Source organism: Aquila chrysaetos, chromosome 10, assembly GCF_900496995.4.
Source record: "Aquila chrysaetos chrysaetos chromosome 10, bAquChr1.4, whole genome shotgun sequence".
In the NCBI taxonomy this organism is placed as follows: domain Eukaryota; kingdom Metazoa; phylum Chordata; class Aves; order Accipitriformes; family Accipitridae; genus Aquila; species Aquila chrysaetos.
The window spans coordinates 40,222,166-40,247,114 of record NC_044013.1 but is presented as its reverse complement, the minus strand read 5'-3'; the positions used below and the strand labels follow the sequence as shown (position 1 = coordinate 40,247,114).

Here is a 24,949-nt window from a genome sequence, read left to right as displayed (position 1 = left end):
AAATATTTTCAGTTGTAATCAACACTGATTAGTTAAAGAAGGGCTTAGAGATGTTTGTTTTTAATTCACTGTTGTGTGATAAAGCCATCTTTTAATCACTCAAAGCACAGCAATTTATATTGTCTCTGTGATATACTAAGGATATCAGCAGCACAAAGAAAAACAAACAAATATGTAGCTTCACTGCAGCAGTATTAAAAATGAAATGCACAATATTTTTGCAAGTGATCAATCATAAATACCTGAGCACATCAGAAGTTTGATTAGAATCAAGTGGATGGGAGTGTTTACTGTGGAGTAGCTCGTCTGATTGCACTGAAGGCACGTGGAGGTGCAAAGAGGCCTAAGAATGGAAGAAAGATGCCAGCAGTTACTGCCTGATTCAACTACAGCATATTTTCTTCCCTCTGTGTTGTCAGCCTGTACCTTGCAATCACCTTCTATTCTCTGACACACAAGCCAAAACAAATCTTATACCTAGGCCATCAACAAGTTCAGGAATTATCAGAATATAAAGGAAACGCATGCAGATCCCTCCTAAAAGCACAGTGCTAGTAACGTAATATATTTTAGGAATTTTTTTTTTCAATCCCTTTGCTACATTAAGTGATTATTAAAAAGGCAACTCAAGTGGCCCAAGATGTCTAGTAATATACAGACTTGGAAGTTCAGTTGCTTTCCGTAAGACTGGTCTATTTATTTTCCATATATAGAGTTGCTTAGGGTAAATAATAAATCCTCTATTCAAAAAAAGTGTCTTATACCAAAGCCACAGCTGAGCTTAGGCCAAGAGGAACTGCTAATCCAGACACAAATAAGACTGCAGAAGATATATCTGTATCATTAGAAAAAAAAGCACAGTATTAGAGATGCTAATTTAAGTCAAAAGTGAATAACGTTAATACAGAAAGTTTCTCTGTATGGTAATGTATAGCCTTAAACGTGCCAAGTATGTCTTGATTGTGCTGTAAAAAGATAAAGGGATCAGACAATATCCAGACAGATGATATAAAGGCTATCACTTGGCAACAGACAACATGGAAAACCTAGCTTTTATGCTTTGTGCAATACATACAGAGGGTTTTTTTTGTTTTGGTTTGGTTGTTGTTTTTTTTTAACCCAGTGTAAATGAGATACTACATTACACTTCTGTACTTCCCCCTCTACCACCTGTCCCCACAGGAGTCTAGCATTAACCAGAGATCTGTCTAGAAACTCAACCTATTCTTACAACAGACCATAGCACAAAGCCAGAAAAAGAAAGGAGTCCAGACTACTGCGAAGAAATCAGCAGAAGAGTGGAACCCTTCATAACATTTGCTACTTCCATTAATCATTTTTCTTCCCTTAAAAAAAGTGAACTTTAAAAGCCAAAGCTCAAAAATTTAAAACCCTACCTCTCTTGAAGTAAAAGCAGACATATTCTAAGCGACATGCACCAACTTTGTTTTAAACATAATAGTTCTCATAATTCAGATCCCTGCACACTGCACAATTTTCTCTGACAGACTGTCCACGAAGACGGCTGCACAGCCTGCCGAAGTTACACTACCTTAAGAAACAAGGGACACTGATTTTGTGCTTGAGGACACGCTGACCAAAACCAGTCAGGCAATGGACCTGCTTTGGCAGTTGACACAAAATAACCAAGGGCCAATGGCTGCTGCAGTATATTTGTTACTTCATCGTGAGATTCTGTTGAAAGCAATCTATCTGTACCTTGACCCTGTAAAAAAACAGGCAATGGTTTCATATTAGGAGAGCACAAACTTAATCAAAATTATCTGTAGCTTTCAGAGCACAAAGCATTTTGAAACATCCAAGCATTACATGAATCTTGCAAAGACAATCCAATATCCAATCGATTCAAAACATTTCATAGGAACCTTTCATTCCACAAAAGGAAATTAGCAGATGGAGAAAAACCAAACAAAACTCACACACAACTCTGTATTTCCTCTAATACTTACCTTGCCCATATCACCTCCATGGGGGTAGTGGGACCCTGGAGAATGTACAGGGGATCCAGTAGGGGATGCAGGAAGAATATTTATAATATCAGGATCAAGATCATCTCCAGTGTCTAACAAGTCAAAGATTCCCATTCCATCTGCTCCATCTAGAAAGCAAACAAGACCAGTGAATTTCTACAGTTTCCCTATGTACAGGATATGACAACGCATTCTGAAATCAAGTGATTTTCCATATAAATCTTGTGGCTCATTAGAATAAACAGTCTTATTCTTATTATAGGGGGAGTGACGAGGCATTTTTTGGCTGGTTTTTAAAACAAGAATAAATCCAATCTACTAACCATTGTTTGTGTTAAAGGCCAGATCCAAGTTTTCAGTGGTGTAAGTTGACGATGCTACTTGCACAGATGCAGATGTGGGAAACACAAGTATATGAGTGCATGATGTGTCCTGTGGGGTATTCAGCTGAGACGTCTGCATATTTAGAGTGGTGCTGCGTCCAAATACAGAGCCAGTCGATACAGAATCTTTAGAAGAGAAATGAAGTATTTCCTTAGTTTTGCTAAACCTGAGCTATTCATTCCCTTGCCAAAAAAGAGAGTTTCTCAAATACCTGGCATAATAATGAAGGACCCCTGTGGTTCCATTGCCACCAAACAAGCACTGAGAATGCTGGGAGAGTCTGCAGCAGAGATACCACACATTCTGCACATGTCTTTTAGTCTCTTACTAAGGGACTGAAGGTTTCGGCGACTCAGCAAACAACTCCAGTCTGAGGATATAAAGGACATAGGTTTGCCTAGAAGAACAGTGCTTGCTGTAGAATACCTATTTCACATGTAAGTGTGTGGTGCAAACTTCATGTGCGTTAAGTTCGAATACACAAAGCAACTCTAAAATTATTTAGGTTTTCTTCCAGAAACAAGGGCAGACACTGTATATGCTTGAAAAATGAAAGCTTCAAATCGAGTTTTAGACTCTAAACATGCTAACATTACCTTTTAATTCCCCATGTCCTATTCTTCCTAAACGGCCTATTACAACTCTCCATGGCAAAGAGCTCATCTGCACAAGTCCCAAGCACCATTCCCAGAGTTTCTGAAGACCAAGTCTGCGGGCAGAGCCCTTTTTCCTGCGAGCTCTAGAATTAAGAAAGAAGGGAAAACAAAACTAGAACTCATCTGCAACAAGTTTTTATTGCCGCGTTTGGAACTTCTTATTTGTATTAACCCGAACATTCACAGGACCCAAGAATGTTAGTATTGTACTACATCAATTGCAACTTTGGTTTGCTTGCATTTTTTTTTAATTAATCACGCTCTAACACTGACATCAAAAGCCAGCAAGTGTGTGTGGGGAGTACGAATACACATACAAAAACACTCAAGAATCACACGAAACCAAATAACGTTCTTCTAGAAATTTAACTCAAAACAATACGCATATCATATGGAAAATATCCATTTGCTTTAGCTAGTTTTGCAATATAGTGGGTCTACAAAAGTCAGAGTTATTTTTACAGCATCATAAAACAAACATTCTTCAGGGGAATGAAAGAAGATATACATGCTAAAAATTAATTTAACAGTTTCGTTCTTACCTGTTTGGTACATCAATATTAATTATGCAAGTTTCTAACTGTTCTCCATAGAGATCTGTACAGGATGCAAGAAGCCATCTTTGATCATGAGACAAACAGTAGCCTACAAAAAGTACGTTATACTTCTGGCCAGCTTCTCCAAAAGTTTCTCCTAGTTCTGTTTGCTTGTCCTTTACAGGAGCCAGTATAAAAGGAGGGGTGTATAGTCGAATACACTCAGGTCTCTATAAAAGATGACAGAACAAACAATAAAGTTTCAGGAAGCAATTATTCCTAAGAACTCTAGTGAGTCAACGTGAAAGACACCGGTGATTTAATAAACACGGACATTCCTCTGATCTGCATATTTACACAATCACGTTAACAATACTCACATCAGGGCTCTTAAGAGCAGTTTCCATGGCTAAACCTGGGCCAAAGCCAGTTAACGTTTTCACATTGGTGGAAGTTGGAAGAGGTCTTCGACACTGAGTAAAAGCTGAAAATGCCAAAGATTTTAAATGCTGAGTGTAAATCTGCCGGTCTTCATGTTTCACAGGTTGTAGAAGGTACTGACATGGAACAATCTAGAACAGATTACAGAGGAGAAAAAAAAAAAAAAAAATTACTGTTTCATCATTAGATTAAATGGCTTTTGAGATGGTATTTGGGCATGCTGCTTTTAGAATTTTACTTTGCAATCAAATTCCTCTGGTTCTTGGATATCTCCTGCCACTTCTTCCAAAGCTATGTGGGACTTCAAGCAATTATTCTCACTGAAATTTTCTTCAGGGGAACAAAAGAATTTGTTTAGAAGAGAATCTTAATGATGCCTCCAAAAAGATGTCCTCTCTTAACTAGTTCTGCACCTGCTGACAACGTTACAGTTGGATGTCTGTCAGGAAGGAGCGCTGGCTAAAGCCCAGCAGCGTCAGGCTGGCAGCACAGATTCTGGTGATGGGACAAGCAGCTTTCCTGTACTTCACTCATTATTGGAGCAGGCCACTACATTTCCTCTGAGATAAGAGTGATGAGTTTGGAATCTACTACAGGATTTGGCTTTGGTTAACAACACCCAAACTGCTTTAAAAACTATAATTTTAATGATTTAACAGCTGTAGAACTGTAATCAATGTTTATAAAGCAAATTAAACTTTCACCTTGAGGGCGTTATCGCCTCCAAAACACAGCCAAAGGCAAAGTTACTTTGTTCAGCATGTTTCTATAAATGTTGGCTCACCTGCACAGAAATTATATTCTTGATGTTAGGAGGAAGAACCTGAACCATCTCTAAAAAGCAGCGCAGAAGTCCAAGTGTCCACAAACTAGATGAGCTACTGTTCTCATCCTTTTTTTCATATGTAAAAGGATCAATTATGTAAACTACAATTGCAGGTGGATAGGTGACAGCATGTGAATCTCCATCTGTAGGGACTCCAACTTTATCACGATCCATAGTGCTGGAAATGAAATTTTGAAACCAGTTACAAAAAGATGACTTTTACAATGATTAATTTTACTGTGAAACTAAGATCAAATTGTCAAATATTAACCTGAAAGACATTTGAGTCAACTGTGGTGTAAGAAACAGTCTTTTTATTTCATTTTTGTATGTGAGCTTATCAGCAATTCAGTATCACTTGTCTCTTCTTTAGCCTTCTTTATTACAGAAGCTCAACAGCACATGGTCCTATTGCTTCAACCAGGGAACAAGAATATCTACAAGGTCAGTGTCTCAGTAAGAGCTGTCTTTACTACTATGACTTTGATAGCAGAAGACAGAACTATAAGATGGTGCCAGTTACCTATTCCCCCCTGCCCCTTTATTTTGAAGTGAGTAGTTTGGTGAATTTTCCCTCTTTAGAGAAAGAAGTAAAAAGACAACGTTTATTTTTGTACCACAGCAAACATTGAGATGCAATTAGAACTGCAGCTAAGACTGGAACCGAAAAGTTCAGCTCCACCATGAATGAATTCTCATTCTCCCTAAAAAGCAGGCTGGTGACTAGAAGAGAAATACAGGATTTTTACTGAGGGGACGAGAGCGGCATTAATAGGTTCACATTAGTGGAGCTGAGGGTTGGGGTTTTTTGGCTGAAAAAGGTTTGACTCTGCAGTTCATTACCTTTCAGAAACCTCTGGATGGGGCTGTGCAGGTGCTGAAGTAGTATCTCCAGACATCCCTGCTGTTTGCAGTGTTGGCTGTTGCTGCTGTCCTCCTGTTTGTCCATTTTGGACTGTTGCAGCCTGAGTGGGCAGAGAGGCAGAAGTGGTATTGTTCATACTGCTAAAAGGTGGAAATGAAGAAGGCTTGCTTGTTGGTATCCCGCTGCCTACATTGGCAGAAGAGGATGATGGGGCAGTGGTAGTCAACGTTGAATTAGCTGTAGTTGCTGCAGAAGGCATGGCACTGTTTGATGTCGCTGTCATAGTACTACTGGTGGGAGCTGCAGGAGCAGACGATGGAGTGTTAGGATTTCCAGTGTTAGCCGTCACTGGGGGCAGAGCAGAGGCCGGCTGGCTAGAGGGAGGGACCAGATTTGTTTGGGAAAGCAAAGAATTGTCCAAAGGCTGAGAAGCAAGATAAGGACCTAAAACCAGAAAAAAAGCATAGATTTTATATTGCAGCTGTTTTTAAGCATTCTTCATCTATGTAAGTCTATAGTTTTAACAAAACAGAGAGCAAACCTTTAGCATACATTTTACCTCTCAAATAAAAATACCTGTATTAAATTTTCAAATTCCAGTATTCTCATAAGACTCTTTCAGAAATATCCAGAAATCTATTTTAAGAAGAATTTTTTTTCAGCCATGTTGAATTGCTAGAAATCACTGCTTCAGAATCTAAGTCACCAATACAAAAAGACAACCGCGTTCCCTGTCAGGCAGCAACACTGCCATTCCCTAAAGATACTGCTAGATGATAAGAAGCCATTTTAGCACATATCTAAATATATGGGGGTTTGGGATTGTTCCCCCCGCCCCCCCAAGCTTAAAACCAGAAAACTACAACAAACAATAAGTCTCAATGAATAAATGCAACGATTTCTTCTCCTCTACCAGAATGGAGCCAGTAGTCATTATATGAAATAAGAAACACTAAAAAGAATTTCATACCCAGCTCGTATCTGCAAACTTGGGCATATAGTTTGAGTTTGGAAAATGCTTCATTGTTGGCATTAGCTGTCTGTGAGAACCATTCTGTGACCAGCTTCTCAGAAAGTTTCTTTGAAGCAGTAGGTCCAACTCTCATGATCCCATCAGGCAATAACTTACAGATAGGTCTGTGCTGACCAAGCCTGCATGACTGCAAAGAAGGTAGAATAGAAGATGCAAGGTAAGGAATCTGTAAGCCTTAAAAACTGTTAAATATCATGCAAAGGGTCATATATAGAGAGACAGAGAACTCATAGTTTAGTTATGATATTCTAAAGTAATGTTTTAATTCTAGAATACTACACCGGTATGAAACACTGTATAGCGATTTTATGGTTTAGTTTCAGGTTTTCCTAAATGCAAGAAAAACAGGTTGATACATTATCTACTCTAATCTTAATCACAATCCAAGTAATACATGTATTTAATTAATTAATTAAATGTAGCTAAAACAATTAAAGTGGTAATACAGAGTTTCACCACTGAGTGGCGTTTCTCAGATAAAGATTCTCAAAACAGCTATTACTAAAAGAAATGGTGAGCAGCATGAACAACCCTTATCTTCCAAGTGCCCATTCCTAAAATCCTTTCTAGCAGCTTTCCGAGATAGCATTCTGTGCAAGTGTTTATATCATCTGAGACAAGCTTGATAAGTAGTTATGAGTATGTATTAGAAACAGTCTTTCAAAAACCCATTTCGCTGCTAACTGCCATCAATAATGTACCTCATATATTGCAGTCAGATCCCTAAAGAAGCTTTTTGCTCCATTCAGCAGAGCCTCATTCTCAGGGCACACCACAACATAAGCAACGTCTCTTTGAGATCCGTAAGGTTCCAACATCAGCCTCTCCCAATAAGGTAATGCAAATGGAGACAGCACCAGAAAATCGTAATCATATCCCAACAAAAATGTTGGGATTGGCAGTGGTTCCGGGGACTCATCAGTTCCTGGAAAAGCAAGACACATTTTCCAATATATTAAGCAGAAAGCTTAAAATTAACACCCTGCTTCTAGGAAACATCTAACAGGAAGTAGCACAGATTATAAAACGGAGTAGTTCTCATTTTAACAGATACAAATGAAAAACGTGCATGTATGATCCAACCCTCTGCAAAAAGCACCAGCTAATTATTTTTATTTGAAATCTCTCAGAGCCTCAAGAAGTTCCACAGTTGTTTAATATTTCTATCAGTATATAGACAATCAGGAACAGATCTTTACTGTCCAGGAAGCCTTCCCCACAGGGTCTAAGCAATCAGTGATCATAAAAAAAAAAAAAAAAAAAAAAAAAAGAGGGGGAAGAAATGTAAATAGTCTAAGCAGATACTTAAAGGACCACAGAAGGAAAAAAACAAAAACTTAAGAACATGCATTTACATGTACTCTAAATGTATAATTACCATGTTCTAAATATAGCTACAAAAGATCTGCTGGTGAAAGTTCACTCTTCTACATAGTGGTAAATCAATCTCATATGCTAATGAAGTCAGTTTAAAGCTTGAGTGCACAAAATTTACCTTGTATCTGCAAATGTGCATCACGTGTTGGCCACTCCAAATATTTATCAGAGACAACACACTGGATAACCTCAGATCTTCAACATAGTTCTGAAACTACTGAGCAATAAAGCACACTTTTTCAAGCATTTCAAAGCTAGTATTTTTAACTACGCTATTTTTAGAGTAATTAAAATGGAGTAATTCTTTTGAGTGAAAAAACCAGAGCAATTACTCTGTTTTTAACATTAAAACCATCTTTTCAATTTCAGTCCCTCAGCTGGAGAAGTGTCAGGTGTATATAAACAGTGCAATTTAAGCTGTTAATTTTAAATACACATATCTTTAATTCATTTACTGTTTTAAGGAATATAAATATTTTCTGTTTTTCTAAAGAGTAGAATTCTCCCCTGTCTAATAGCTCTTGTTAGTTTAAAGAAAGGTCAAATGCTGTTTAGAATTCCAATAGGCTGAACAGCACCCAGACACTGAGGTTTGGTGGCCGGATCAAGCAGAGATTAACAGACAGGAGTCTACACAGCAGTTTACCGTAAGAGCCTCTGCCAGCCATTTTGTGAAACTGTTGCCACGTGAGGGGGCCTTGCACACCCCAAGATCGGACTGTTCGCTTTTTCTGAATTGCATCCTGAAGAACTGGCTGGAGCGAGAGGAGCATACGAAGGATGTCCTGGGAACACTGCATGCTCACATCCACAACTGAAAGGATGAAAAAAATTGTCAAGGCCTACTGCAACAACAGGATACAATAAAGCCCTCCACAAACAACCCAGAATCCTAAACCACCTTGATTTTAAATAAAGTCAGTCTCTTCTGAAATGTAAATGCAGGCCACCCTGAGGCCATGATATAAAAAGTTAAGCACACCGATTTAGAGCTCTCCATCCTTCCCTTCTAAGCACTTACAAAAAACAGAGATGATTTTTTTTTTTTCCTGTAGAGCTTTTTCCCTTGAAAGCCTTACTATCTTATGATTTAAATTAAGGGAAAAAAAACTAAAATTAGAAAAAAAAATGCAAACAAGTTGTACAACCCTTAAAACTACAGGATTTTCCCTCCAAATAAAGGAGGGTTAGGCAGACTGCCACCCAGTGCTCACTTCTATGAAGTCGAGGGAAGCCTCAAACAGTCACAGCGTGTTTCATCAGCTTGCAACCACTATGCCATTTAATGCACAGTGTTTAAGATAAAAAGCTGACACAAAATTTGGTATGGCTATAATTTCATAGCCTTCCATATAAAACTATCTTTACATCTTTTTATCCTAAATACCAAGGTCACAGTAACACCAAGTCTTCTCCTGGGTGCCTGAAAACATTGATTCATCTACAGCCTGGGCTTTTAAACTTAAGCCCCCACCGATAAACAGAAACCTAGCTGTGTTTTACTGTTAGTCCTCCTCATTCTTGTTAACAACTATGAATCGCAGCTAACTGCTATCAAAGTTTCGTACTTCACTCTTCACCCCGCTCGAGTTGCTGCTTGAAAAGACTATTATTGAGAGGAGAAGCATGCAAATACACACAATAAAGGGTATTCCATGAGACAGTATATCATTAGTCAGGCCCTAGAAAGAAAAATCCAAGAATCTCTGGCAGATCCAACATACAGTGAAGGCTACAATAATGCTTTATTTGCCACACATGCCATTAAACTACCACCCCCCGCTTAACGAAGGGGGGGGAAGCCAACTGAATCATAAATCTTGTTTAATTCTACCACAGTAGCCTTGACAATACAGTCACCATTTGAACCACCTACACTTCCTATGTACACTCATTCCACAGAGCCTCTGTAGATGCAGTCACCAAAAGCTGCTTTGAAAGAATAAGCCTAGTGAAGTGTTGTGGACAGTTACTGTGGTCTTACATTATACTTCAAATTTATGTTAGGAATTTACAATTGATGGTAGCCAAGGCCTACACTCCACTTGGTGTATGGTACCAGCACAGAATGTAAAAGGAATGGTTATCCTGAACACCGTTAAAATAGAAGTTTATGCAAGCATGCAGGTGGAAGAACAGTCTTAAGCATCCAATATTCACAAAGGAAAAACACAAAAAAATGAACCCTTAAAAAAATTCATAGGTGGACAAGTAGAAAATAAGCCATTTTCAATATTTACCATTTCTTTTTGACCAGTGGTGCAAGCAAGTAGTTTTCACAAGTGCTTCATCGACTTTCCCTCCTGACATATTGTCCATGAACTGCCGTCCATGTTCCAAGGCTAAGTAGCAGTCATTGCAACAATCCCTTTCTTCTACACGTACCAGGTTGCTAACTGCACCAACTTTGGGAACGGAATCTTGATCTGCTGCTCCAAATGGTGAGAACAAGTTGGTGCATTGATCCTGCAGCAACAGTATTAACTCATCAGGCAGCTTCTCAGGTTCTTTCAGTCCTCCACTGCCATGTTCAATAGAAGTAGCTCTGAGAGCTTCAAAGCGTTTTTCTGCTTCTTTGCCGCATTCCGTATTACGTCCTAGAATATCCAATTCATCTTCAAGAAACAGGCCAGAACTGTTGCCAAATTTTCTATTCATAACAGCACTGAAACCACAGGTACACCTATACTGGGCCTCTTGTGTTGGATCAGGAATGTAAACTCCAACATCAGCACCTTTGATGTTCATATTGCAAACACATATGCAGCAGCTGTCAAAGTTACAGTCTTTGAAGAGATTCATTACAGACTCTGAGAGGATGAGATTCACATAAAGACTGTGTGCCTCTGGAATAGAAGGCACAGTTGCAGGTTCAACAGAATTAAGCGGTCTACATGTCGACGGTGTGGAAGCTGGTGAATATAAATCAGAGTTCTCATATTTGACTGAACCCTGTGCACTTGCAGGTCCACCAGCTCCACGAGGTGTTCGAGGAGTCCTTGGTGTTCTAGGAGTTGGGAAACGAGGGGTGGAAGGAGAAGGGAGAATTCCAGCTCCACTGTTACTGGGGGGTGCGCTACTTGGTGGCATCCCAAACGGAGTATGAGTTTGTGGCGTGTATGCAGGGCCATACTCTTGATCCATAGTGCTTCCATCACTAATAGCAGCCACAAGAAGAAGGAAATACTTTAAGTGCACAACATACTGGTTTTGAAGTTTAAGTCTCAAATTTCTAAAGAAGGACCTTCCTAATTAATATTTGCTTTTTTAAACTAGTCTTTCATAATCCACAGCAAGATTTTCATTCCCCAAGGAACTTCAAGAGCATTTGTTCTAAATGACTTTGCAGGACTCCCACTGACAGCACTGTTAAAGAATCTATCCCTGCCTCCTTTCATCTTTTCCTTTGCACAAAGCTTCCAGGAAACAAGTGTGGTCAGAATAAATTATAAATTCTGTGGTTGTACAGAGTCTAAAGGACACCTTTTTTGTTCATGTTTTATTTACACATTGTGTTGACACACACTAAAGAAAATATACCAGGTCTATCAACAGCAGATTCAGCTGGATCCATGAGGAAAGTATCACCTGGAAACGTTTAACATTTTCTTTCCTAAGCAGCTGAGTGTCTCCAAAGACCTATAAGGCTAATGTGACCTGGAAACATATTGCTTATGAATGACCCTAACAGAAGCAAGGTCAGTATTTACTCCAAGATTTAATATTCATTTAATTTTATCAATAAATACATAGCCTCATTGTTGCCTAATCCATTTATACCAGCTACTAATGCAGAAGAGAACAAGGAATAAATATCTTCTTCAAGAAGAACTGCCAGCAAGACTGTCATTACCAAATGCAGATTACAGAAATGCCTACTGCAATACTACTGTTACCAGGCAATGTCACACTGGGCATAGCTTCCAATCAAAGGAAATGTTTTCCTAGTCCCAATACAGCTGAGATTACTGCTATTTAAGAAAATAATTTAAGAAACAGAAGCACCACCTACTAAGCGCTTACAGTACCTACAACACCACCGCAAAAACAAAGTCCCAAGTTTACATTTATCTTCATTGTTACCATCTTCATTACTTATTAAAACTGGACTTGCACCATTAAGCTTCCCCAAGAAACCTTTAAATGAGACAACGAATAAAATGTATGCACAGTTAAGAAGCTCTTTGAGAAGACAGTCTCTTACAGTAAGGTTTAATCATAAGGATTTTTTTTTAAAGGCTCTTGTCAGTTGTATAAGCACAGTGTGTCTTTACAAATATTTCTCATTACAGATTTACCAAAAAAAAAAAAGTAGGGGTACTACCTATAGTGTGGATAACTGACCACCTTACAAAGCTTAAACATTTGTGGTACAGGTCATACCCATCTTTGATGAATGGCATGGCAGGTCCCGGAGGAAGTAAATCCAACTTTCCCACAGTCCAACTCTGCCGATAAATGCATTCTTCTGGCAGTTTGATGGGAGGAAGACACTGGCTGGGAAGCGTCTTCAGTGGTGCAAACATGGAACATCCCACTAAAGCTTGACAATTCTCAGGTTTATAAACATAAGAATAATCCTAGAAGTCGGACATGATAAAGCATCAACATGTAAATTAGATCACTTCAGCAATTAAAATGCTTCTCAAAAAAATGTGACTAAGTTCAAGCAGTAGTTCTTTAATATTAAATCCCAATATAGCTGCGAAAAGACAAAGTTAAATTTATATGAACATCATGCGCACCCGTAGTTCTCCAAAAGGCAATATGCCAACACAAAACAAACAATGAACTACAATTATTGAAATGCATTCCTTCAGCTTACTAATGGCTAATTATGTATTACTCTTTCTTGAAGTTCAAGTGGTAAAATACTATATACTACTTACTAGAATGTGCGTTACCTACCCCAGTATAATGCAGGGCACAAGTTACAAATTGTACTTGATTTCCCACAGTTCCCATTCAGGATTAAGTAATAAACTGAACAATATTCATTAGAAACATTTATCAGGACTATCAGCACTACCTACCTTTATTTCAGCAGGTTTGGGGCTGCAGAAACCCTCATCTACTTCAATTCTGAACTGAGCTCCCACACTAGAGCTATTCCCTTCAAGTACTGTTCCTCCAAGTGTAGTGTCCATACTGCCATATTCCTTATTATTCATGTTCATTGGAGAAAATCCCATAATATGTTGTTCCAGTGAAGGTGGAGTTGGATACATTTTATGGAGATCTGCGGTGCCTAATTTCAGATTAGAAGTAGACTTTAGAGCATGAAAACATTTTGAAGTATTTCCTTTGTCTTAAAATTTCAGTAGGGCAAATGAAGCGTATGTTTCCAAATTCCCACAACATATTAGCAATCAAACGTTTAGAGCTAGTATTCTATTTAGAAAAAACAAATAAAGCTTACTTATGCATGACAGTGGGTCTAGATTTCCTGCTTTTGCCTCTTTGCAGTTGGATTTGTCATCAGCGCCATTCACTGTTCTTTTGGATCCAGGCTAAGAAAGAAAAGAAGTATTGTTAATAAAATCACTTTAGACATGAACACATGTTCATATTACGGGCTGACAGGAAATTTCATGTGCAGTGGACATACAAAGCTGAGACTTCATATAATATTTAGAAAAAAATAAAATAAATCAGAAATCCAATGCTAGTAGTTGAGGTTACACTTGTCCTCCCTTAAAACTTGTCACTTGGAGAATGCTCTCCCATCAAGTCATGATGCTATTAAAATGAAAGACCAGTTATAAAATAACTCTCAGCCTGTTAGCAGACATACTAAAAAAAGGCTGCCCACAACCTATCAGAAAAAACATACACACTCCCAAAGCCATACTAACTTTACTGATGTTACCACATGAACAGAAAAGAGAGAGAAACACAAATCCTGGAACAAGAGGTACAGGGAAGAAAAGCTGTTGAAATTAAAAGAACAAGAGATATTTTACAATGTTTAGACAGTACTAAAGTCTATAGAAAATAAGAGTCTTCATGTTTAAGAGCAAATACACTTGCTTTATATAATGATGACCTTTGATGGCTATTAAGATCCTTCAGCCCTTACTCAGCTACAGCTCCCATTAAAGTTGATGGGCATTTTGTCTGGGTAAGGGGATTTAGGATTAAGCATGGAGCAAAGTACAGTTCAAAAAAGACAACCGATTACAAACAGTATTGAAATAGAAACTAGAAAGATAATGGATTCAGAGCTATCAGAGACTGCAAGAGAAACTGTTCCAAGATAATAGCTGCTGCAATGAAGCAGCTTATTTGGCAGAATGTCCGCGTGTTTAAATGCCTCTTCTCTTTCAGAAGTTTTTGGTTTGTTTCAGTATTACCTTTATTGACTAGTTAAACAGAACCTAGACTATGGGAAAAGAGCACTAGTACCACTGTCAAACCTGTAAAATTATAACTAAAGGTATATTCAAGAAGCTTATACTGTCTGGATAGTAAGGATATAAGATATTTTTGATACAAACAAGCTTTTGGTGATTGTATGAGTCAAACCAGAACAGTACATCTGCTACAGAGGAGCCACAGCACTTGCTTATATGCACGTTTTGCAACTCTCCTACAAATGCCAAAAAACCCCCCAACCCAAAACCACAAAGACATGCTTGTTCCTCGCAGGTTTTTGCCTAGCAGCTGCCATTACTTTTGCACATCACTTACTGTTAGTTCATCTTCATCAGAATTGAAGAGATTGTCAAGGTCAGTATAAGAGACCACTAAGTCTGTTTCATGGAACAGGCTAGTTGATGCAGTGCGAGCATGAGCAGCAATACGTTGGGCTTCTATAAAGAAAAACAAACATTACAAAAACTCTAGCGATATATATTCATTAAAAAACCCAGACGTCTTAAGAACTATTTCCACACCTTGGGGGGGGGGACGAGGAGGGGAAAGTATGTTCTCGGTTCCACTCAACTACCTTACACATAAAAGTGAGGTCTGTTTAATTTTATAACATTTGGATTTTATAGCCAACATTTACTTGTAAGGTGCAAAGAAAAGGTGTTCCAAGCAGATTCCTAATTCTGAAGGGACAGGGAAATGCAAACCATAAAGTAAAAACTTAGTAGCCTATTAGAATCTATTGACTTATTCAAGAGATCATTAACATAGCACAATTGAAAGAGGAGAAAAAAAAGAGTCTCTTTACCTTGCTTGACAGAAGGACTAAATAGAGACATAGCATCCTCTCCTTCATGGGATAAAACTGTAACACTAGATGTCCCATCCTCAGCCTATTAAAAAAAAAAAAAAAAAAAAAAAAGGTAGAAAAGTTTGCTTAAATTAATTGGGGAGGTGGGGGCACTTTATCTCCTTATGGGAATTCTTGTACATATCAGAAGTGTCAGGTTCTCATTAGCCTTCTAGCTCAGCAAGGTGTAGTCCGGGAGTCTGGTTAGTGGTACTTGCTCAGTGAGAAGGAAGCTTGGAATACAGACATGCTAGCAACACACAGATGATCAGCACAGATAAGAATGTAAATCTTAGCTTTTGTGTTGGGAATAAATTTAAGAAGCAAGCTGTAGATTCTTGCTACAACAGCTTATTGAAAAACACTTGATATCAAATGCTATACATTAACTATACTAGTTATTGAATGAAACTCTCAATACCAGGAGTGCATACAGACACAACTAGTCCTAATAAGCAAATTTATTTCATATACAAGTTCCCAACACAGTTATATTTTCTCCTTTTTTGGAGGGTGTACTTTTGTTTTAAGTAGCAGCCTCATATAGTTGGTACTGGCTAAAGCACAAGGAAAAAAAAAAAAAAAAAAAATCAATTCACTCTCCAGGCAACCAGTCAGAGTTCATCTCACCCATCCCAAAACCTTTCCACACATGAACAAAGCACTTGCCGCCTTCTTCCTCTCTTCCCCAAGCACCTGCTATCACCCATTTCTACAGAAAGGCTACCAAGCCAAATTGGGGTTTTTTTCTGATCCAGCAGTGTTCTCCCAGTATAAGCCATAAACCCTATGCAATAGCACCATCAGTGTGCCAAAATAATTTTAAGTGTAGTTAGAGGCATGCTGCATAATTTCATTGATCATTTCTGCTAGAATACTTTTTTTTTTAATTACTTCTAAATACACAGAGAAGGATTTAAATTATATTTGGTGACTACAGCAATTTGTTTTACTCTCATCACTGATTTGTACCCTCACTCCTTTACTCACCTTGTGTTTCTTCCCGGCTTCCCTCTCAATGTTCTGCCTATCTTTTTTACTATCAGGAAATAAGAATTCCACATCACCATCAACAAAGGCATAAGGATCGATTTCAGGTTCCTGGTCAGCTTCCGTCACTACTGCTGCTAGGTATTGGTTTTTACTCTGATACTGTTGCACCAATTCATCTGAAACCTTTAAAGGTTTCCTACATTGCACCATTAATCTGCACAGAAGAAAAATAAAAAATCATAAAACATTATTTATCATTTATTATGTGGAAATATTTTTGCTATCACACAGCCTTTACAAGAACTACTTCATCTTCCCTTCCCACTTTCTTCCTTTCCACCCCAGCTTCAGAAAACTTTTTGGGAAAAAGATTAAATCGTTAGTCATTTAATATAACCTCTTTACACACGTCAGATACAGCAGTGTGATTCATTCTGCCCATCTCTCCTCAAGCACTGTCAATTCAGATAAAGATTAGTAATTTATCCCAGGTCGTAGCTGTCATTTATTATCACGTATAACTGTATTAAACTATCTATATCCACTAAAAGATACTCACCAGGTTAAAAAAATACTCATTGCCATTCCCAATCCATGTCCAAACAATTGATCAGAAAGAAGTGATTAAACCTGAATTTTCCACATTTTAAGAATCTAATTCCTGAACATTTAATTCATTTAAATGTAGAAAGTATGCCAACCCTCCCAATACCCAGCTGTGCCTAACACAAACAGACCAACACTCTGTTGTACACAAAGCCTAGCTATCCAAAAAGCCCAAGCGATAACCCCTGCTAAAGCACATAAATGCCACTATGTTTAGTAGGCATGTGTATCACTTTTATCAATACAAATGAAGCTTGCAACACACCAATATCTAATTTACTAATGAGAATAAAAAAAACCACATTTGCCTTTGTCAGTATTTTTCTTAACATTTGGAACCAAAAATGGAGTTGGTAAGTACACAGAAATTAAGTTTTTGTATCAGGATCGTTAGTTTCACAGATACAACATTGCATCAGCAAAAAGAGATATTGGCAAGTAGAAAACTACCTTATTATTAGCTATACATATGGCCCTCAACAAACGTTATTTTATATATCCCGGTATAGAAAAGGCACCATGTGAGGAAGGTATTCCTTCAAACGCAAGTATTTCAGGAGTGTCAGACTAATGTAGGTACACAATTTCTACTTGCTCCAAGACCTCCTTTCTCCCAAACAGCAACAGAGTGACCAGTGAGAAGCATTTACAGAAGTCTCACATGAAATGAAAAAGGGACATTGCAAGGATTAAGATTACAGAGGGATACTTCCAGTCCAAACACAGGTTCCAACATATCTATTCTTTCCCTTCTCAAGCCTTTATCCAAAAGGAAATGCTATCCCATAAGAAAATCATGTGTCTCACAACAAGTAGGGCTTGGCTTTGACAGCCTAGATGCAGACACTAATCTGGGGTTTAGAATGAGATAGGCTTACATTTCTCCTCTGAGAGACCAGAAAGAAAGCAAAGCGTGATACAGAACAATTCAAAATAGTTCAGCCTCAAAATTCTGCACACAAAAAGGCATGGTGATTCCTCAGAGTCCTCCTTGCTGCCTTGTACACCCCTGTCTACTACAAGGTATGAGAAAGGACAAAGAAACAGTTTTACTTTGTCAAAAGACTTCCTAGAAATAAGCTTTCCAAAGAAACACCTCACAACCAACATCATCGTCAAATCCATGCGTGCTGGTCACCCATGCTCAATAAAATCTTGTTTTAGGCATGACCACCACAGTACAACTGCCCCAGACAACAGTGCAGCGGGTGCGGCTTTGTGTCAAGCACCATCGGCATTTACATCTGGAGTAGCACTCCATGGAGTTCAGGATTTCCTCTTTTCTAAAGTCCTGCAAAAATTACCATCAGGAAAACAAAAGAAAACAAAAGAAAGATGGGAATGACTTTCTAGGAACAAGGAATTAAACACCAGGAAAAATACATAGCAAAAGCAAGCAGCAGTTTCCAGTATTTTTGACCACCAAAGAGGAAGAAGTTAATAGCCAGATACTTGGGGGCTGGGGGGGGAAATAAAGTTCAGTAAGTTGTTAAATAAAGCCAGAAGCCATACAAGGAAAGACCATGTCTTGAACAGAAAAAAGAAAATTTTCAAGTAGAGCATATCTTTCTCTATCTGGCTGGCTGAAATGAATTCAAGTCAAAAAAAGCACTAAAAATCCTATAAATGCACATCTTGAAAGAGTTGAGACATGCACTAGCTAATATAAACTCTTAAACAGTGAAGACAAAAAGATATGGCTAAGAAAACATGTACAAGAACAGACCAACAGCATATTTACTTCTCACAGGTTTCCAATGCAGCAGAGTCAATGTGACTGCCATCAGTGGCTTTCCACTGCCAGCAACAAAACAGAAAATCAAAATAAAATTTCAGTCTTGCAAGTAGCTGCTTCAGCTCTTCTACCACAAGTGAAGCACACTATCTCTTAAAATAAAAAAAGGCACCTCAATAATTTGATCCTGGTCACATTAAGAGTCTCCTTTCAACTGAACAAGAAAAAAAAATTTTTTTTGAACCAAAAATAATCAACAGCAAGTGAGTTGATAGAGGCAACTCTGAGTACATTCAAGATGCATTTTTTAATCCCTCGATCACAACCCTAAGCCAAAGTTTGTCACCTCTGCATCCACATCCCAATCATGTTGAGTTTAGACTGCTATTTAACAGTCCTGTCAGCACCTGTTCCTCCCCATTACCATCCTTTTCCTGCGGCATGTCCTCACAAGGAAGTGTTGTAAAGGATGGATGACAGGAAGAATTTCTTATGCAGTACAACAGCAAAGGAGACAACACAGCAGGCCAAATGGTTTTGTTTCAAGTTTTTTGTTCTTATGGGGTTTTTGGGGGTTTGGTGGTGGTTTTGGGGTTTTTATATTTATTCAACAAAATCCTTTTTTAAAATAACTATAGATGACACATTATTTCAGACAATATTAGCTCATGTCAAAATAAAACAAATTAACAAATAAATATTCTCAGACACATTTCCTGTAGCTTAAAGGCTGAGGTTCTAACAAGGACCTAACATGACTGTCCCAATATTTCTTCAAGTTAGACAAGCTTTGCTTAATGAATAAGGATTTCCCATATGATCTGAGGTCCAAGAGTAACAGTAGACATACCGGTCACTTGTTTGCTTTGAATGATAACCTCAAATCCTTAAGCCTTTTGAACAACAACACAGAGAGAATGCACCTTGTGCAAGAACACCAGTTTATGTTATTTATTCCAAAGACAAATCTCTGATATTAGAAAGTACTTGCAGCCTACATTAAAGTCAACATCTTTCGGGAAACCAGATTAGCTTCCTCATTGTTCCCATCAGCCATTTAAATAGCAGCTTTCAAAATCTAAGAGCTCTTCTGAATAAAGACAAGAGCAGAACTGAGGTAGAAGAAACTTTTAACAGGGTAAGCCTGCAGCCAAGACCATCCGTGCTTTCTTCAAATAATAAAGAAAGCAAGTATTAAAATAAGAAAGTTAGGGGTCTGGGGGGGACAAGGAATAGGACGGGACACTAAGTCCCAAATAGGCATAATTTGGCTACAGCTTAATTTTACAGCAGACAAACTTCATTGCCATCTGCTAAATCAGAGTTCTAATGAAAAAAAGCTGGAAAGTCTTACTACATATTTAACTGTGCTTCATGCTCACATTTCACAATTATCTTCTTGTATACAGACAGCACAGATAGTTATGCTCACACACTCAGCATTACTGCTTGAGCTGATGAGAGCCACATTACGCTTTAGCGACAAGCTTGCTTATAACAAGAAACTACTGCCTTTGGCCTTTCAGTTTCCTCACTTTCTCACGTTATTACTACGGTATTAAGCACTACTTACTCTGTAACTGATGTTACATTTTCTTGTCCAGCAGGTATTACTGGATCATCTCTCAACTTATCATTTGGAAGCTGAGGTGGTAAGAATTCCACATCCTTTTTCTTTGGAACTTTGTAATACTTCCAAGTAGTATCAGCTTCATCTTCCTCCAAATTCACTGCAGTACCAACATACATTGTAGGCTCTATAACTTCAGGAAATTGAGCTGGAAAAGGCTGAGACAAGCCATCGAGTCTGTCCTCCATTGTTTTTGTGGGAACCAAGGGGTCTGGCGTTGGCATCTGGTAGAAATGTTGACTCTGAGGAGTAGAAGGAGCTTTAGCTACCCCTTCATCAACTACGTCACACGGGTGAGGACTAAGTGGTGGTGGCTGAGGTGAATTTGCCATTTCAGCATTATGCATCTGAGGAGTCTTTGCTACATCATTAGTTCGGATATTTGAAAATCTCACTTGACTGTCTGGTGCAGTCATCACAAGCCTCTGACTTGCTGAATCTGCCTCCATGGCAACATCATCACTGATAGATACACGATGATGAAAAGGAGTCAAAGGGCGTTTCTGTGGCTTATCCCCTTTGTCTTGCTTCTCATTTGTCTTGTGCTTTGGAGCTGCTTGCTGTTGTTGGCCCACAGGTGGTGCCTGCCCCTGTTGACCTGAATTTCTTGGTTTGAGATTCTTGTGCCTGCAGAATTAATATAGGGGAAAACACTTTGCATTAATCTTTCAAATATGTCTATCATGTTCTTTTTCACTAGATAAGAACCCACTTCTAAGCCATTAAACAGCCGATTATAGAAGTCTGAAACTGATACCATTCTGAAGTGAAGCTGCCTCTTTCTGACCGTAACTTAATTTGAATTACTTGAGTAGCATTGCAAGATTTTAGAATACCATTTAAAAAAAAGAACTGGAAAAGCTGTCCCATTAGCCAAACGTGCACATAATCCTCATAACTGAAGACAGTATTTTATAACTGCTTTTAACAGAAATAGATAGTCACATGAACACGTTCTCGCTTTTAACTTCTGCCAACACTGGTGAATCAGTAGAACAACATATGAATTAGTGAATGACTTCTTGACTTCACGCAGCAATACTAACCAATAGTGCTGTCCAAGTCTCTATGGGTTAAGGAGTGGAAAATTAACATCAAGGATCTAGAAGCCAAGCTCAGTCCTACAAAAGCTATTTCAAAGCTTTCATAGCTATTTACATACAAATTTAGCAAGCATGGGAAAAAGAAAAACTCAGTGTCTCGACTGCATTCATACAGTTAGCCTTTTTCCAGTATAAATGCACTTGAACTTAAACATTTCATCTTGAAGTTCTTTCTAGATCATCTGACAGAATGAGAGAAATGAAATACCGAAGTCTGGAATGAAATGTTTATGATTAAGCTATTGAACTGCACATACATCCTTAGTGCCTGGATATTTTTTGCCACTCTTCCATCAGGAAAGTTAAGAAGCATGCAACTTGTATTAAAAAACCAGGATTAGGCAGGAATAAAAGGTAAGAGGTATCAAAAGCTATTTTTGCTTTAAACTCATACACATACACATGTTTTTCACCACTTAGAATTCAAAATACAGAGAACAGTAAGGGGTTTTAAGTCTTTGCAATTTCTCTTTAGGCAACTGCATATTTCTAATACACACACCTCACAGTTAATCGATTGTTTTATCTTAACTAGTGCTATCATATATAAATTCTCCTTTAACAGAATATTTAATCCTCCTCCATCTCCCAGCTTGTCTCAGGACACAAGTATTTCAACAGAACTTAAACCAACCATTTCAATAAAGGAGAAAAAAAAAATGCATTTCTTTCAAAACGCTATATCCTCCACACGTTGATTTTTTTTTTTTTTTTTTTTTTTTTAAGATTCCAATATTCATTGCAAGGTAATCAGTGTAACATTTACATCAGGGAAGAGTTTAAACCTTTGCAACACTTCAGTCACCTGAAGATTATTATTCTGCTGTAAGTACAGAGATTGAGAATTCACTGAAATTAATGTTTCCCTTTATTTTAAACACCTGTATTAACAGTCTGTATCATTGCACAGTTTCAAAACAAAAGTCATTACAAAAACTGAAAGTTGAATTCAGGCTTTCGCCCTGTGTTTTGATCTTTTTTTTCCCCCAGCTAATATAAAAAAACGTATACTGGCAATCAATTCACAGAAAAGCAGTTGTATATACAACCACCCACAGAATGCCGTATTTCCCCCAAAGTAAAGCAGGTCTGGGTTTCTTTCTCATATTCATCAAGACACAATGCTACAATCGTCTTGCTGTTGCTTAACAGCTTTCTCCCTTCAAGGCTAATGCTATGGCCCTCTAGAAAGGGTTCTTAATTCGTAAATAAATAGGCACTCCCTTTACATTGCAGCCCAAGAAAGTTGCCCATGAGATAGTTTCTACCCATATACAGGCCTAAGGAATTCCAGCCCAAGACTCGGGAATTGTCACTGAACTACCAGTAGGTCCACTCAGATGATTCACTTGAATAAAACCTCTGCATTATCTTCTTGGGCAGAGTTTCAAGACCTACAATGACATTTAGGATACAAGATACAAATTTTGTTACAGCTTTCCAACAAGCAGCTATTGCTTAATTACTCCTTTAGGAGTCATCACAAACCCTCTCCTGAGCGCTTCAGTCTCAATGTACATTGTTGGACTGCGGGTTTGCCAAGCACTGTACCTTGAACAATTGCAATTCGTCCTTTGCGTGGCTTCAACAAAATCCCAGGATGCTACCTTGTCAGCTGTCTCTTCATCACACAAGCCATTTGATGTAGCAGAATACTTCCTCCTATGATTCAATATCAGGAGAGTTATTTGGTATCAACACATGGTCTTTCCTTATCTTCTGTCAAACCTCAAGAGCAGTTTTGTGACACAGGATTCAGCAAAGAAATTGTAAATAACGTTTTCATAACATATTAAACTGAGAACTAAGCAAACTACTAGTTAGGAACAAATTAACTTCTTTAAAATTTTTTTTTTTTTTTTTTTTTTTTTTTTTTACTAAGAGTAAAGCACCTTCTACTAGCAGTCACAGCATCTTTAACAGAACTACCTTCTACAATGAATACACAAGATACCATGGGTATTTTTAGCTTCACAAAGTGAGTACATACTTGTTCTGTGCTCTGTTCATATTGCATTCTTGCCAAACTCTGTCCACCACTTGATTGGCTAGCTTTCTAGGTATTTTGCCACCATGATGGCTAGTACTGTCAGAGATAAATCCATCAGAAACTGAAGAAAACTTCACCCATTTCTGGGCAGATTGAGCATCAACTGAAAAGCAGCACCAGAAGAAATAGTTTTAGGCAATCAGGCGATCAACCCAGAACCGCTACTACTCCAATTCAACCACCACAGCAACACCTTAGGAAGAAAAGTGTCTTCTTAACTCAATGTTAGGAAATAAAAACAAATAGAAAATTTAAGTATAGTAGCAGATTATTATAATATGGTTCCCTCTCATAGGAGAGAGAAAAAAAAAAGCAGCACCATATATGTATATAACTGTGCTGGCTGTTCTTTATCTTCCAAGAAACTATAAAGCTGAAAAAGAAAAATAACTTGAGCAAAGCTACCTGTTTGCAAATTTAACAGTATTATTAAAAAAAAAGGTCAAACTAAGGTAACAGAAGAGCTGGGGGGGGGGGGGGGGGGGGCAGAAACAAACAAAACCTCTTCTGCACAAGAACAACTGTATGTATGCCACCTGAAACTATCAGTGAGCCTTACCTACTTGGACTTAAAGCAGCTGACCATAACCCCTACTCACACACAGCTCAGAGTGCACACAGCCATTCTGGGAACTTAGCTACAAAGGATCTTCCCTGGACTGTGAAAAAGGCTGAAAACATCCCCTTGCTCACTAATGACTGAGATGCACAGTGAGGTTTATAAAGCTATGTCAGAAAACATACATGCACACAAACACACACAGAGAGGAAAAAAACAAAACCAAAAACTCGACCACAGAAATTCAAAGTACTGGATAACAACATCAGGTACAAAAGCACTCCTCATTTCAGCAACTTATAAAAGTGTTCAAGTTAACTTTGCCCACAACTGAACAACAGAAATTGGATTTACTGCAACAGAATTACAACTAAAGCAATGTGATTTTTGGTAACAAGTCAGCTGTACAGAGAACATCCGAATCCTTTCCAAACACTGCCAGATTTAAAGGAAAAGCCATCAAAATGATTTCCTACATGCAGGAGCTAATATTGTTATACCTGTTTGAACTTCCTCTGGGGATGTTGGTGGAGTCAGAGTTACTGAAGACATGGCAGGATCTCTTGTGGAAGCAGGCACTTGGTGGACACCCAAGCAAGTAGTTGAACAGTGAGATGCCCCTACAGTACTAGGAGCGGGGATGTCTGTCTGAGGAACTAGAACGAAGCATGCTGGGTATACCATTCGTACACCAGCTGAAAAAAAGAGCAAGTTGATTTTACAGTTGTTTATCTTACATTTAAAATCATCAATGGATGGATCATTTTACCAATCACTCAAATTTATCTGCCCTTCCTACCTACTAAAGCATTACCCTTGGACAAAAATTCTCTCTCGTCACCCTCATCATTACTTTATGATTTGCTTTATACAGAAGTTTTGGGTGAATGAATAAAAAGGGCTTTGTGTACACAGGCAGAGACAGCCCTGGCATCTACATGC

At 38.2% G+C, this 24,949-nt stretch overlaps 1 protein-coding gene across 1 annotated transcript in view; it reads right to left on the bottom strand.

The window, feature by feature from the left end:
- MED13 (mediator complex subunit 13) overlaps positions 1 to 24,949 on the bottom strand; it is a 60,043-nt gene that overhangs the window by 4,575 nt on the left and 30,519 nt on the right. Inside the window, exons 6-29 of the mRNA XM_030027187.2 lie at positions 24,508 to 24,702; positions 23,389 to 23,551; positions 22,950 to 23,060; positions 20,239 to 20,922; positions 16,322 to 16,538; positions 15,290 to 15,374; positions 14,800 to 14,921; positions 13,529 to 13,619; positions 13,143 to 13,357; positions 12,493 to 12,689; positions 10,350 to 11,266; positions 8,756 to 8,923; positions 7,434 to 7,657; positions 6,670 to 6,859; positions 5,678 to 6,143; positions 4,793 to 5,012; positions 3,948 to 4,139; positions 3,574 to 3,797; positions 2,972 to 3,114; positions 2,587 to 2,745; positions 2,315 to 2,500; positions 1,971 to 2,119; positions 1,553 to 1,726; positions 243 to 343 (exon numbers count right to left, since the gene is read on the bottom strand). Coding sequence (XP_029883047.1) covers positions 243 to 343; positions 1,553 to 1,726; positions 1,971 to 2,119; positions 2,315 to 2,500; positions 2,587 to 2,745; positions 2,972 to 3,114; positions 3,574 to 3,797; positions 3,948 to 4,139; positions 4,793 to 5,012; positions 5,678 to 6,143; positions 6,670 to 6,859; positions 7,434 to 7,657; positions 8,756 to 8,923; positions 10,350 to 11,266; positions 12,493 to 12,689; positions 13,143 to 13,357; positions 13,529 to 13,619; positions 14,800 to 14,921; positions 15,290 to 15,374; positions 16,322 to 16,538; positions 20,239 to 20,922; positions 22,950 to 23,060; positions 23,389 to 23,551; positions 24,508 to 24,702 — 5,593 coding nt within the window. The remainder of the gene's footprint in view (positions 1 to 242; positions 344 to 1,552; positions 1,727 to 1,970; positions 2,120 to 2,314; positions 2,501 to 2,586; positions 2,746 to 2,971; positions 3,115 to 3,573; positions 3,798 to 3,947; positions 4,140 to 4,792; positions 5,013 to 5,677; positions 6,144 to 6,669; positions 6,860 to 7,433; positions 7,658 to 8,755; positions 8,924 to 10,349; positions 11,267 to 12,492; positions 12,690 to 13,142; positions 13,358 to 13,528; positions 13,620 to 14,799; positions 14,922 to 15,289; positions 15,375 to 16,321; positions 16,539 to 20,238; positions 20,923 to 22,949; positions 23,061 to 23,388; positions 23,552 to 24,507; positions 24,703 to 24,949) is intronic.